This window comes from Salminus brasiliensis, chromosome 15 (genome assembly GCF_030463535.1).
Source record: "Salminus brasiliensis chromosome 15, fSalBra1.hap2, whole genome shotgun sequence".
NCBI lineage: Eukaryota > Metazoa > Chordata > Actinopteri > Characiformes > Bryconidae > Salminus > Salminus brasiliensis.
The window spans coordinates 29419575-29435329 of record NC_132892.1 but is presented as its reverse complement, the minus strand read 5'-3'; the positions used below and the strand labels follow the sequence as shown (position 1 = coordinate 29435329).

Here is a 15755-nt window from a genome sequence, read left to right as displayed (position 1 = left end):
TTTATGGAATTGTGTCCATTCCATAAATATTGTATGTTGTCTCTTCCTCTCTTCCTGTGTAGGAAGCGTCTGTCATGCTCTGAGTCTCTGTATACAGAAGGAGACTCTAGTCCTCCTCTGGGTGCCCGGCGCCGTTTCTCTGCACTAATGGACACACACCGCTTCGCCTCACCCCTAGAGAGCAATGGAGAGGTCCAGCCTCAGCAGAGCAGTGCTAAGAGCAGGGGGTCGTCATTAGAGGGCGCCACCGTGCCCTCATCACCTGCTAGCGAGCAGAGCACCTCCATAAAGGAAGGGGCAGCAGTGAGTGCAGGTAAGAAAACAGTTTATTCTTTCCAGAGTATGAAAAAATGGCTAAAACCACAAGAGGGCGCTCCCGAGCAAGTCGTTTTTGAATGGATGTGATGGTGTTATATTCTGCAACACTACAATTGCGAAAAAGAGGTTCTTTAAATGTGCTATATTAAAGGCAGTGGTTCTATATACAGAAACTGACAACTACTTAAGTGGGTAAAGGGTTCTTTGCTGGGCTAGGCTAGGCTAGGCTAAGCTATCCAATGCTAACATCAGCACAAAGAGCGGAAAAACAAAACTAAAAAAAGACTTGTGCTCCTCACGAGGGCGAGTTCGAATGCCAGGCCATGCCATTTTGCCATCAGCAGCCAGACTCTAAGACCCTTCTGGTGTCTGGTCTAAGAATGGGTGGGTTAACTGGCAGCCAGAGTGCTCCGTAATGATGGTGCTCCATCCAATACTTTTGGGATGAGTTGGGGAGTTGGGTGAGGTGTTGATCATTTAACATCCTGACCTCACTAACGCTGCTCTTGTTGCTGAATGCAATCAGATCATCACAGGCAATGCTCCTCCAAAATCTAATAGAAATCCTTCTTCCCTGGACAGTAGAGACAGTTACTCCAACAACAGCAGGATACACTTTTTTTAATAGCCTTGATTTCAGAAGAATGAATGAATGAATGAATGAGCAGGCGTCCCAATACTTTTGTCCAAATAGTGTAGCTGTGTTAATCCTATCACTAACCAAAATCTGCTAAAGCTAACTACAGTATACTAACAAGGATTAAATAGCAAGACAAGTAAGATAAGCACAAGACAAGCACACAGGAAGTTGCAGGGCACAGATATTGGAATATAATTGCAAGCCAACCTTTGCATAATAAAATGTGGGGGATGTGTTTGAGCTTTTATCTGGTATCTTTCAGATAAGCCTGCCAGATCTAGTGAGGCCTCCGCACCACAAGCCATACCATCAGCAGTAGCAGCAGCAGCAGCTTCCTCAGTTCCCATCTCCCGGGATACGGTTGCCGCGGGCGACTCCCACAGCCAGCGGGCCACCAATGACCTGGTTCTGCGACGGGCACGGCATCAGCAGCTATCTGGAGATGGAGAGAAACAAGCCTCGCGCCCCGGCAACAAAGTCATCAAATCTGCGTCAGCCACAGCACTCTCTGTCATTATTCCTGCAGGTGCGTTTTATTGCCCGGCCACTAGGGGTGCTGGAGGTGCGCTGTGTCGTTATGTAAATAATAGTTGTAACTCTTCCCAAGCAATAACAGTTTGTTTGTCAAATCGGGGTCCTGTCAGTAAACCCACCTCGTAGCTCCCCCTAAGACTAGCAACGCTCCGACACTAGGAGGGTAGGGACTTTACACATGCAAAGCCAGCCACCGCCTCTTGTTCAGCTGTCACCGATGCAGCATTGCCGGCAAAGTGCTGGGTCCTCAGCTCCACCGCACAGCTAACAGATGCCTGTGTCGGCCAACAGCGCTTAAGAGTCATGAGGGGAGAGAGTGTGCCATCTACCCACCCGGAGAGAGAGCACAGACAATTGTTAAATAACTATTGTTAAAATGAATCATTAAATGGAATATAAATATAGAATATTATTTAAAAGCCCCATAAAGTTTTAGACTAAAAAAGCATTTATTGAGTATTTTTTAGGCTTTGATGTATAAATAATAAATGTGTGACCTTGGTTGGGTTAAAAAAATGACTAGATACAGTTTAACAACCTTACCACCTTACAATTTACCACCCTGTTATTTTACCTCAGAATTAAATGCGCTTTTCCTTTTACAGGTTTTGTGAAATTAAATTGAGCTCCTCTTGGTTTCTCTCTGTCTGACTTTGTAGTGGAACAGCATGCTAGCTCTCCACTGGCCAGCCCCATGTCTCCTCGCTCTGTTTCATCCAACCCCTCATCGCGGGACTCGTCGCCCAGCCGGGATTACAGCCCAGCGGTCAACATACTCCGCTCACCAATCACCATCCATCGCTCGGGCAAGAAATACGGCTTTACACTACGTGCCATCCGCGTCTACATGGGGGACAGCGACGTTTACAGTGTACACCACATCATCTGGGTGAGAGGAGGGAGAGAGTGGAATAATAATAACAGTAAAAATAATAATAATGATGATGATGGTTAGCATTATAATTATTGTTATATATTTTATTCAAGATGTGCCTTTCTCACACCCAGGATTACAACAGTACATACATAATGAGCTAAAACATAAATACATTAATAAACAAGGATATAGAGAGAAAAAGGCATGGAATAAGTATTATTAATAATAAGTTAATATTAATATTAAACAGCACATTTTCCTCATAATATAGATCCATATTTAATTTAACATCTGAAAGAGTATTTTATATTTATCGACTGTACCCTCTGTACATCTTTTCCTATACCTGACCTTGAGTGCTACCAAAGTGGATGTTCCCTAGACAAGCTGGACAATGTCCATAACTCTGGAGCTCTTTTTGTCCAATCACAGCATGTAGAAGAAGGAGGACCAGCCCAAGAGGCGGGGCTGTGTGCTGGTGACCTCATCACACACGTCAATGGAGAGTCTGTGCACGGATTGGTCCATACAGAAGTGGTGGAGCTCATTCTCAAGGTGAATGATACACAGCTATTATTAATGACCAGTAAATGCCCTTTACCATAACTAGACTGAGGCAGATCTCAGGTGTAAGATCATTCAGTTTATGTTCTTTTATTCATATTTCATTACATTCAGTAACCTGAAGAGCCCTATCACAAACGATAGAAGGATCTTTTATTCTTTTATTCAGATCTGTTATTTTTCTGTTCCTTCAGAGCGGTAATAAAGTCACAGTGACCACCACACCCTTTGAAAACACCTCAATCAAAGTGGGTCCAGCCCGTAGATCCAGCTACAAGTCCAAGATGGCCAGACGCAGCAAAAGACCAGTCAAAGAGGGGCAGGAAAGGTAGGTCATATTTAGCAGTATTGGAAATTTTTACTGGGGTATTAGTAATTGATTTGAGATCTGCATCTGTCAATATGCTACAATTCCAGCCTTTTGTCCCATTTTTCTGCTTTTCTTTTCGTCCACAGTAAGAAGCGCAGCTCCCTGTTCCGTAAGATAACCAAGCAGTCAAACCTGCTCCACACTAGCCGTAGTCTGTCATCCCTGAACCGCTCTCTGTCCTCCAGTGAGAGTCTGCCTGGATCTCCAACACACAGTCTGTCTGCTCGCTCTCCAACCCAGAGCTACCGATCCACTCCTGACTCATCTTACCTTGGTAAGAGGGCTGTAGTCAGTATGCTGTTCTTGGAGCTGAAACTTGCTGTTTTGCAGCATGCATCTCATCCTAATTGCTTGTGTTACCCCAGGTGCCTCCTCTCAAAGCAGCTCTCCAGCTTCCAGTACCCCAAATTCTCCTGCTGCCTCCCAGCACATGCGGCCCAGCTCCCTCCACGGCTTGTCACCTAAACTGCACCGACAGTACCGTTCAGCCCGTTGCAAATCTGCTGGCAACATTCCACTATCTCCTCTGGCACACACTCCATCCCCCACTCAGTCTTCACCGCCACCCTTGCCGGGCCACACCGTTGGAAGTTCCAATACAACCCAGACCTTCCCTGCCAAGCTTCACTCATCTCCTCCTATCACAAGGCCAAGGCCCAAGAGCGCTGAACCACCCCGGTCACCGCTTCTCAAGAGGGTGCAGTCTGCAGAGAAGCTTGGCTCACCTCTCACATCTTCATCTTCCGGGGAAAAGAAAGGAGGGATCGGGGCAATGAGAAAGCACAGTCTAGAAGTAGGTCATTCGGATTATCGTAAGGAAGGGTTCCACTGTGAGCTGGGTCTCCAAAGCTTGTTGGAGACTGAAGGGGAGAATTTGGCCTCAGCTTCAGCAACTACACCATCGCCTACTCAACCTACAGCCCCATCACCCCCGGAAACGGGTGTTTTTAAGCCTGTACGGAAGCTGGGCAGGCAGGAATCGCCGCTGAGTAGAGATGCCTTGCTCGCTGGAAGAGAGAGGGAGAAGGAGCTTGAGAGGGAGAAGTCTGGTGATGCAGCCCGAGGAGGTGACAGTAAACTGGCAATAGCCTTGGAGAAGTCTATTAGAGAATCTCTTGCCAGTAAGACATCTGACAGAACTGAGACTGACCATGGTACCATGAGCAAGAAAGTCCCTGATGACAAATCAGGTCATGCAAAATCTTCAGTTGTCGATGGGTCACAGCGATCGCCTTCCACCCCAAAAGATACCAGCCCAGTTAGGCTTGAACCATGTCAACCTATTGTTACTAGGCCTTCACCTGTTGTACCAGAGTCAAAACTCAGTGTCATCCCAGCCATTCCATCGCCTCTGACTACTACATCCATCCCTGCTGCAAGAACTGCAGATCTAGGCATTCCCAGTGTTGGAGCTGGAAGTGGAAGTCAGGTTTGTGCCACAAAAACTCCAAGCAAGGTCGTCCCAACCCAGGCAACAGCAACAACCAAAACTCAGACGTCCCAAATTTTGCCAAGTTCCATTGTTAAGGATTTGCAAGAAAAGAAGACTGAAAAGGATGCAGGGATGAAAGAAGTGAAACTAGAGGTGGGAAAGACTCACACCACAGTTAAGTCTAGTGTACCATGTAGTGGTCTTGTAAAGGCGCCTCCCGTTCCAGACCGTGTCTCCATTCCAGAAACACCCTCAAGTACCACAGAGGTATCCAGATCCAAGGTACCATCAGAAGGAGAAATCCTAAAGACGGTGGGTGCTGAAACTCATGGTAGGACTCCAGATGTGAAGTTGAGAACTGGTTTACCCCCATCAAAGGGGGTTGTACCGCCCCATCCACCGCAGGTACAATCTCCAGCTCTGGGTAAACTCCGTCAGGACAAGGGCGTACCTTCAGTCAACTGCTACCGTGGCACCTTGGACTGGGAGGACAAGTGTCTCTTGGAGGTTGTTGAGGAGCATTCACCTTCCCCTACTCCTTCCCCTACTGGAGCCACCCCTAGCCTGTCCAGATCACACCCTGCATCCCCTGGTGACAAAGGCGTCTTGCCCAGTATGGCTAAAACAGTGCAGGGACTTGTCAAAGGAGTCACTCAGGAAGGGGCTAGGGCCAAGGAAGCAAGTAAACCAGCTGAGGAAACTCGGGGCAGTGTGCAAGAAAAGACTGAGGCCTCAAGTGGGAGTAAGCATAGCTCAAAAGTAGCAACTCCGAGCCCGTCCAGCGCAGTGCTGCAGGAAAAGTATGGGAGCACTAAAAATGGCTTGTGACCTTTTGGTCAGTCTAGTATACCATTTGATGGAGATTTCTTAGGATGCAGTGTTTTCAAGCACTTGTTTCAAGAACATGTAAGGACATTCCAGCAAGTAAATGCCAAGGTCAAACCGGAGAAACTACGAAACACTGAACAAAGCGAAAGCTCTGAGGTACTTCTTGTAAAAGTGTTATTTATTGTAAATTCTGAGGAGTTTGTCAAAAAACTAACAGTAGATGTATCACAGGTATGACTGCAAGAGACAGAAAGGGAAGGAGTGAGTGAGTGCATGTCTTGTGGTGCTTATGTGACAAAGTGAAAAGGCAAGCGCAAAGTGCTTTAACAGATCAAATAATGCTGAATACTGTGAACACCAAAATCCATGTTCCTCCATTTTCTAACCAGTGTGAGCAACTTCTTTCTTAAGCAAACCACAAAAAATAGACGTTTGTTCCTGAAACATTTACCGAACTAACTAATATCGCAGCCGTCTTATTTGGTACGCATTCCTGTTCTTGTCTTATGCTGGATTCATCATTCCCTAAACCTTTGAAATCAGCATGATGCCCAGTGACTAGTGGCTAGCGCTCATGCTGCCTGCGAGTACGCCTTTCAGGCTGAGTTGGGGGAAGGGAGAGACGTTGGACCAAAATTATCTGAGAGATTTCATTTTCTGTTAAACCGTTCAAGTGGCCAGGATCAGAAATCCTCAAATCAAGGCGGTTTAGCTTTTTGAATTAGCCTGCGCTGCATGGGTGACCATAGCCTTCTTATCAGGTGCCAGCAGGAGGCCCTAGCCTAGCTAGCCAGTGACAGCTGCCTCCATCACAGCTTAGGCAGCGGAGACATAAATGCTGACATGGGCTGATTCTTAACAGTGTTTGTGGGCTTTAAATCTGCTATGCTTTACCTGACAGGCGTTTTACCACTATAAAAGAAAGATACTGAGTTGGCGGTTGTGTTTTTTGAGGGGTCGTTGGGATGGATATGAAGGAAGGAATTCCTAAAAAGTAAGGTTTTGCACAAGCTGAATCGGACATGTGGGTTAAATGTGTTTAATAAGCACATACAAGCAGGAATCCCAGCAAAAATATTAAAAAATGGCTATTTTGAGTATGTACCACTACACCAGTACCAGTATGCCACCATACATTTCAGTATGTTCATCTCGTATGTTGACAGAAGTGTTTCCTTACTGTTTCCTTCTTTGATAAGATGTCATAATGGAGTCGAGATAGGCACTAACTACACAAACCTAATGTTGCTGACTAGGAATAGCGGGAATAAACTCAAGCAAAAACAAAAGAAATTCAAAATTAGATTCATAGCTTTAAGATCTGTTTATAAATATTAATGGTTATAAATATTAATGGTCGTATTAAACCCTTTAATGAGAACTATGGTGTTAATAATCAACGGCTGTGACTGAAATGGATCCCTCCTCCCTCATTAGTGTTGTACTATATAGGGAGGGACTATTTACGTCAGCACAAGTCACATAAACATACACGGGTATCTTGGCCATTTTAATAATTCATACACAAACTGAATTCTGAATTAAATACAGGAAAGCATTGAGCTGTTCACAGAATAATCTTCAATCGGTTTGTTGCTGAGAAACCTAAACCTACTGTTAATGAACTACATGGAAAGAATATCTGAAACTCACAGCATCCAGTGGCTTGTAAGAATTACCTCGCTTATAAGAGCAAATGTTGTTGATGTGTTGTTGAGTTTTTTTCTGTCATTTTGCAGCCTAGGAACTACAGGGAGTCAGCTTAGATAATAAAATGATTTATTTTATGGATGATTGTGCCGGTATTTTTAAATCAGGCCAGGGCCTAACTCTGGTCCTGGAAGAGAGGAAGTAGGAGCATCTGCCGTGCAGCTCTCTCTCTCAGATTCTGTGTGTATAAATTCCATAAATACAAAATGATCCTCTTCCCCAACAGATATCTATTACAGTATTTCCTGTGGATACATGGTGTGTACGACCAGCCAATTGAATAAGCTGGGATGAACAGTAATGGACAAGATGAGTTCCTACTGTTAAACATTGCCTAAAATATGCCTAATATAAAAATAACAATAACAATTTTACCAACACTGTCAACTCAATATCGTTCCACTGAATGTTGTTTAGGAACCAAGGAGACTCACAATTTGTTCTGGTCCACATTTAGCCACATTCAGGTCCATGCAATACATTGCAGGAAACTGTAGTGCCTCTTAAAATCGCTAGAATTTCACTTTGGACACAGTAACGTAACACTGATTCACCCCCTATAATGTAAATAAGGATCGGGAATTTAGGTCACAGCCAATAACCAGTGTTTAATGACATTATTATTATTATTATTATTATTATATAACTCTAACAATTGTAGAACCCCATTGGAAATTATACAGTTTTACAAATTTCCCCAAACAGTCCAAATTACTGTTGTATGGTGCAGGGCAAAATGTAAGGGAGCATGGACAACACAACCCAACACTGGGTAAAATGTAGCATGGATATATTATGTAGTAAACAGATTGCAGAAGAGTGTGCAGAAGTGCACTTTTTGCATTGCCATAGCAACATTACTGGTCAAATCTCCAGATATATATTTATATTAATATTTTTTTATATTTTTACCCCTCCCCCCATTTAAATTAAAAAAAGCTATTTAATAGACATTTAATATTAATATTTTTTTATTTTACTTTATTTTTTTGAGATGTCATATCAAAAATCGATTTCATTTTCTTTGTTATTCTGATATTAGCTCTTCTACCCTGTATTTAGTAAATCATCTAATAGGTAGATACATGTCCCAGTGTTTTACACAGCCCCCAACAGCCCCCTATCACTAATCATATTTATTCTGATGCAAAAATCTTTATGTATTTAGATCGGGCAGCTCATTTGGTTGGAACAAATTAGAGTTATATTGAATTAAGTATATTTCCATTGATTTACCAGACTTCTTAACAACCGTTTCAACTGGCCTCTCCCTTTGTAATGGTTGTTAGCACACTGATCAGCCATAACATTAAAACCACTGACAGGTGAAGTGAATAGCATTGTGGAATCTACATATTAGGCAGCAAGGGAACAGTCAGTTCTTGAAGAGGATGTGTTGGAAGCAGGAAAGACACTTTGACAAGAACTTTGATGGCTAGACGACTGGGTCAGAACATCTCCAAAACATAAGGCAGGTCTTGTACCTCGTGTTTTCTGATATGCAGAAGTTACTACCTACCAAAAGTGCTTCAAGAAAGGACAACCAGTGAACCTGCCGCAGGGTCATGGGCACCCAAGAATCATTGACGTGATCCATGGGCTTCAAGGATCTGCTAACATCTTGGTGTTACAGTAACACAGGGCAACTTCAGAGGTCTTGTGGAGTCCATGTCTGGACAGGTCAAAGTTGTTCTGGGGGTACAAGGTGGGCCTACACAATATTAGGAAGGTAGTTTTTCATGTTATGGCTGAATTTCCTGTATATAAAAATACTAATCTTCCTCACAAACAAAAGGTTGTGTTAGGTTGTGCCTCCCTCTCCTCTACTGGACAAAAATGATGTTCAGCAGATTGATCTACTGTATGATCAGCAGATCTGTGAAGCTTCTGGTGAGAATGGTAGGAAGGCTTAAGGAAGGCTGTACTGTGAAATGTGGCATATAAATTAGAGTCATTCATCTTAACAATTATTATAAATGCCATTGTTGCTTTTGCAGCAGTGTTTCTCTTGAGCTCCTAGTGTTGCCTATGGTCTAAGAACAGAGAGGCCTAATCAGCAGAAATTGCTTTGCTTTTCACTGTGCGACTGAATACTGAAATATGCACCATGTATGCACATTCACAAACCCCTTTATAGTTCAGAAATCCCTGAGAGAGATATGAACTAGATGTAAATGGCACAAACTTAGCTTTTCGTCATATTTGAGAAGTCCTGTCTATGACAATGTTCATTTGGGATGTGCTGCCATCTGGTGGCTCAGAATTTTGCATCTATTGTACTTATTTAAGATAGGCGTTGCATTCTGTACACTCCTAAACACATATACAGCAGTTAGAAATATAGAATATGTTCTGGCTGGAGTACAGGAGACCAAAAGTGATGCTTCTATCACATTTCTATCCCTGTTGTTATGTTCAGCTGTAAGGGATTGTAATATTGTACCTGGGTCAAATTGACCCAGTGCACAACTAACCATCTGAGAGTAGTTAAAGACATATTTTATCCATAAACAGTATAAACAATGTTTTTAGCCCCTTAAATCCTGTACGTAAGCACACACTTCATCACTTTCATAACTACAGTGCATTGCTGTCATAGTTAACATCAGTTTTATAGGCCCTATAATAAAACCTTGTGGGTCTCCACAATATATTTACTATATCAATTGGTTACCAAATAATTTTCAATAGTCTTAAAAATAGGAATAATAGCAAAATAACTATTTTTAGTTATTTATTATTAAGAAGTAAATATTATATGTAATAAAAAAAATCCCCCCTACACATTTACATTTACTTATAATGATAATAAATAATAAGGTAATTATTAACAATTAACATTGGCATAAAAATGTTATGTTTTATTTATTTTTATTTTATTTAGACTTTTGTATTTAGATTTTATTTGCCCGGCACTTCTTCCTCTTCCCTCATTTTTTCATAGTTTTATTTTTGCATTTTTAATAATTTCTCACTGTTCAATTCTCACATTTCTAACGTTTCCATCTACATGTTCATTACACTATTTTAGCCCAGCAAAAAGGTTTCATTCTTTAAAAATGATTAAAATGATTTTTCTGGTATTTTTAAACTTTTAAACGGGTCGATTTAACACGCAACATAGCAGGAGGATTAAAAATGCCAGTTAACTTGGCGTAGTCCCAAAAATCTCAATTATGCATCATATCCAGAACATCCAGGCTCTGAATGGGAATGTTGCCCTTGGAGTACATTTTGCAGGGAAGGTTTCTAACAGTGACTAATTAGCAAAATGCTAACTTCCGTGCTAGCCTTGTTTAGGTTTTTAAGTATTTCCCATTGGGGGGTTGGAAATCTTTCCCACCATCAAGACACAGTTGCCAGTCTGGAGCATGCTATTAGCATAGATAATAGGGGAGGAGACTGGAAGAGGGAGGGAATTCTGAGAACTTTGGGCTGGAGTTCAGAAGGCTTCTGCTTTATGAAGGCCGGACCCCCACCTCTGATAAGTGGAGAAATGATTGATAAATATGACTGAGCTAAAGGGACGTGACGGGGTGGTGGTGGGGTTTAAAAACTGTCAGGAACATGTCTAAAGCCCCTCCTCCTCTCACGATAACGTTCTATAAATCCCCATCTTTGCCTTCTGCATTCAAATATCTATAGACAATGCCTCATATCCAGAACATCCTGGTTCTAATCGGGAATGTTGTTACGAGCACATTTTGGAGGGATTTTCAAACAGTGATCAATTAGCAAATAGCTAACTAGCGCAGGGGATTTATTAGAGTGCTAGCATGTAATACCTAATAAGATGTTGGAAATCTCTTCCACCATCAAGGTGCAGTTGCTAGTTCAGGACATTCCCTTAGCATAAATAATATGGGAGGAGACGGGAATAGGGAGGGAATTCTGAGAACTTTGGGCTGGAGTTCGGAAGACTACAGCTTTGAGCTGAAAGGCTGGACCCCCTTCTGAAAAGTGGAGATAGGATTGAGAGATATGACTAATGGGTTAAACCGAGGTGACGGGGTGGTGGCCTGAATCCCCTTCTCTTCCCACTATAACGTCCTATAAATTCCCAAATTAAGCATCATATCCAGAACATCATATTCCAGCTCGAAGGCTTGACCCTTGACCCTAGCGGAGCTAGGACTGATGGATATGACTGAGCTAAACGGACGTGACGGGGTGGTGGTGGGGTTTGAGACCTTTGTTCAGGGACATGGATAGAAAACATGCCTGAATCCCCTCCTCCTCCCAATATAACTATGCTTTCCCATCTCTACCTTCTACGTTCAAATATCCCAATTAGGCATCATACCCAGGTTCTGCAAGAGAATGTCAGCGCAAGTACACATTCCTGAGGGCAAATTAGCAAAATGCTAACCAGCGCAGTAGTTTTAATTCAGCGTTAGCATTGCTTGAGCTGAGGGTTCCCTATTAAGGTGCTGGAACTCTGGTTCTGGGCCACTTCTGCTTCATGGCTAGATCATTTCGGAGACGTAGGAAAGTGGGGGAGGATAATTAGCCGCAGTTTGAAAGTATAAACCTCTTCGTTACCTTTTCATTAGCCCCGCCGTTCCACACAACAGCAATTCTCTGACCTGTCTCTCGACTGTTGTCACCTTAATCTCGTGACTGTTATAGTTTATTCAATCATTCAAGATGAAAAACAGTGTTTTGTAATGTTTTATTAGGGTCCGCTGTGTAGCCTAGTTTCTTATACTACGTAATAAAAAATAAAAAAATGTAAAAATTGAAAGATTTGAATATTACAGAGTAGCTTGGTGGGTGAATCCTGTTCCTGTGGCAAAAACCAGTCCTCACTTTTCCAGTAAACGATGGTGTTCACTCATGCCTAGTTTGTATCTTACACTATACTCGGTTCCTGTGATCATAGGTTGAGATTTGATTGATTTCTTGTATTTTATTTATTCATTTGAATGAATTGTGATCTATTGAGAATGCACTTTATTTGATGTCAGATTTGATTTGACTGTATTACTGTATTACTGTAGCTGTCCAAAGACGAATATTTATAGAAATGTACATAGAAATGCAGATATTCTGTGCTGACGTGAATGTTGTAGGGAAAAGAGAGGGCGAGCGAGAGGCACAGAGAGCGAGAGAAAGCAAGAATCCTTCATTACGCACCAGTTATCTCATCACTCTCTCAGCGGCCGGTTGGGTTGAGCAGTTTGGCCTGTTGCGGGCAGGTAGAACTGATCCCGTCGTTCATTTCTACTGTTTCTTTGTTGTCTGCGGCACTCTTGCTTCTACAGCAACTATCATTGGATGCATAAACACCAGAAGTGCAGTATGTATGTGTGTAATCAAATGAATAAACTCATATTGTATACCTACGATGACGCCTCTCCGTCCCTTCCCTTCCAGTGTTCTTGGCTTTCTGCATCACATCACGGCCTTACTGGGGCACACACTATATAGACAAAAGTATTGGGACATCTGCTCATTCGTATTATAACAACATCCTCCCATGCTTTTGTTGGATTAACTGTCCCTACTGTCCAGGGAAGAAGGCTTTCTACTAGATTTTGGAGCATTAATGAGGTCAGGAGGTCACCTACCTCATCCCCAACTTCACAACACAGCCCGGAAGTACTGGCTTGAGCACCATCCATCATTCCAGATAACATAGTTAGCTTCACTGCTCCACAGCTCAGTGCTGGGGGGCTTTATACCCCTCTAGCCCACGCCTGGCATTATTAGGCAGCATGGTGCCAATAGGTTCATGTTCATCTGCTTCAGAGAGTCCTATTCTATTGGCAGTACTTCTCTACAAGGACAAGACAAGCTGTGTGTGTGCATTTGTACATCTGTGTCAGCAATGGGTGCAGCGTAAAGATGCTGAATGCATTTATTAGAAGGGGTGTCCACAAACTTTTGGACATATAGTGTATTAACATAACACAATGTTTGAGGATTTGTTTATTTGTTTATGCTTTCAGTCATTTGTTTGTTTATTTGTTTGTTTACTCAGCACACACACACACACACACACACACACACAGTGCATTAAAAAGCAGGATGTTGTGGTTGTGGTTGTACAACCACACGGGGTACCACAGCAACCACTTGGCAATGCACCAGCAACCATCTGAGATGCCAGAGCAACCTCCTGTGGGACCATAGCAACCACCTAGCAGTCACTTAGCAAGACCATAGCAACCAACGTAGTGACCATGTAGCAACCGCAAAGCAACCACCTGGTACACTATAACAACCATCCTAGTAGCCACATAGCAACAGCCTGGAACTTCCACCAGGAAATGCCCTTTCTAGTTCATTTAGTTTTTTTATTGATTTATTTATTCACATTGTTATCTGTTTACTCTGATTACAGGCTTATGCAAAAGTTTGGATACCCCCAGTCATATGACGGTTGTTGTAATTAAGTCAAAATAAGAAAAATAGACATTTTAATTAGGGGTGGCAAGCTATTAAAACGTTTAATGGCGTTAATCCCAACAAAATATTCTGTGTTAACTCTGATTAATCATAAGTTAAAATGCTAACTTGCACGTCCTTGAATTTTTGGGCAGGAAAACCAAAAACTGCCTAAATTTCTTATAATATCTGAGTGTAGTTTTTGAGACCTTTAGTCTCGAACACGATGAAGCTCGGACACAAAAGCTTTAATAGAGAAAAGCTTCAATGACTTTTTAAGAGATAAATGAATGATCAGTCATTGGGCCGGATTAAGCTAAGAGCTAAGAGAGGAGCAGCTGTGTGTGTGTGTGTGTGTGTGTGTGTGTGTGTGTAAGAGAATAAGAGTTAGTTATGAGATGTAATCCATATTTCAGCATAAATAAAGTGTAATCTATCCTCTGAGCTCAACAGTAGCGACGCTGTGTTTACGTCGCTCAGTAAAAGGGCTAAAAGGTCACTAGGCCTGTATGAGAGAGACCTACAGGAGGAAGTTGGGGCCAAATTTGATACGATGATTAATTTGCGTTTTAAAAAGAACATAACATATTAATGTTATGTTTTATTTTGAAGATGTCAAATGAATCGATAAATGAACAGAAACTGTGTGCTGTTTCTTGTAGAGGATTTGTTCATGTATCGTAATGATTTGTGCAAGCTGTTACTGAGCAACTCTTTGATAACACGGTTCGTGATGACGGCTCACATTCTTCACTCATTTATTGACTTTATTGTACTCAGCAGTTTACTCAGCAGTTTGCTCAGCAGTTTACTCAGCAGTTTACTCAGCAGTTTGCTCAGCAGTTTACTCAGCAGTTTGCTCAGCAGTTTGCTCAGCAGTTTGCTCAGCAGTTTACTCAGCAGTTTGCTCAGCAGTTTACTCAGCAGTTTGCTCAGCAGTTTGCTCAGCAGTTTGCTCAGCAGTTTACTCAGCAGTTTGCTCAGCAGTTTGCTCAGCAGTTTGCTCAGCAGTTTGCTCAGCAGTTTACTCAGCAGTTTGCTCAGCAGTTTGCTCAGTGCGTGAAGGCCACCTCTTTTTAGAGCAGCTTTTTACTTAACACTGTTCTTGAGCTCCTTTATTTATTTACTCTTTATTCTTTCTTTCTTTCTTTTATTCCTTTCCATTTTTGTATCACTCATTATAGTTATAGTTATCCTAGTTTATCATTTCATATCATTTTATTTAATGTTTACTCCTCACCGTGATTGCAAGACCTTTCCCTTAAACATCCCTTTCCCATTTCCCTTAAACATCTCTTGCACAGCTGTTTACTCAAAATGGTTCTTGATTTTATTCATTGACTTATTTATCTGTTTACTCAACAATTCATTTATTTTTTGATCTGTTTACTTGTTTGTGCATTTGTTTATTTATCTGTTAACTCGGCTTAACACATCCAAGACCTTTTCACTAAAAAACACTTTTTTACGCAGCACAGTTCTTGTTTTTCTGTTTGCTTTTTATTTATATAATATATTATATTATATCAAATATTATATTTATTTCTACAATGTATTAATTAATTATTTTGTTTATTTACAGTATATGTTCACTCAGCACTGCACACACAAGACCCTTGTATTAAAAATCTATTTTGTGCCATTATTTATAATTATAATTATTTATTATTATTATTATTATTATTTTTTGTTTACTCACTAACTTATTCGTTTGTTTATCTGTTTACTTGTTTATGCAGTCGTTCATTTATCTGTCAACCCAACACATGCACGCCCTTTTTTTTTTTTTTTTTTGCAAAAAAGCCACATAATGTTATGCCACAATTTTTTTAATACCAGCTCAGTTTATTAATTATTTTAATAATTTGTTTATGTGTTTACTTGTTAAGTCGTCGTTTATTGCAAACGCAAGACCTTTTTGTTAAAAACCCACATCTTGCATAACCGGCAACGTTAAACGCGTCGACCAATGGACGGTGTGCCCCTGCGTACTGATGGGGTCGTCGTCCAATCAGACAGCAGTGAGCGCCCGTTTCAACCAATGGGCTGCTTGGAGGGGCGGGTCAAGGGTGTGCGTCGACAGTGACAACAG

At 41.7% G+C, this 15755-nt stretch overlaps 1 protein-coding gene across 2 annotated transcripts in view; it reads left to right on the top strand.

Annotated features, from left to right (window-relative positions):
* Nucleotides 1-12619, top strand: part of mast1a (microtubule associated serine/threonine kinase 1a) — a 76849-nt gene extending 64230 nt beyond the window's left edge. For both annotated transcript variants that reach the window (XM_072657903.1, XM_072657905.1), the window contains 7 exons: nt 63-313; nt 1221-1484; nt 2152-2381; nt 2802-2924; nt 3128-3261; nt 3390-3577; nt 3669-12619. In XM_072657903.1, the coding sequence (XP_072514004.1) occupies nt 63-313; nt 1221-1484; nt 2152-2381; nt 2802-2924; nt 3128-3261; nt 3390-3577; nt 3669-5563 (3085 nt within the window). In that variant the 3' untranslated portion in view covers nt 5564-12619. The remainder of the gene's footprint in view (nt 1-62; nt 314-1220; nt 1485-2151; nt 2382-2801; nt 2925-3127; nt 3262-3389; nt 3578-3668) is intronic.
* Nucleotides 12620-15755: the final 3136 nt, after the last annotated feature.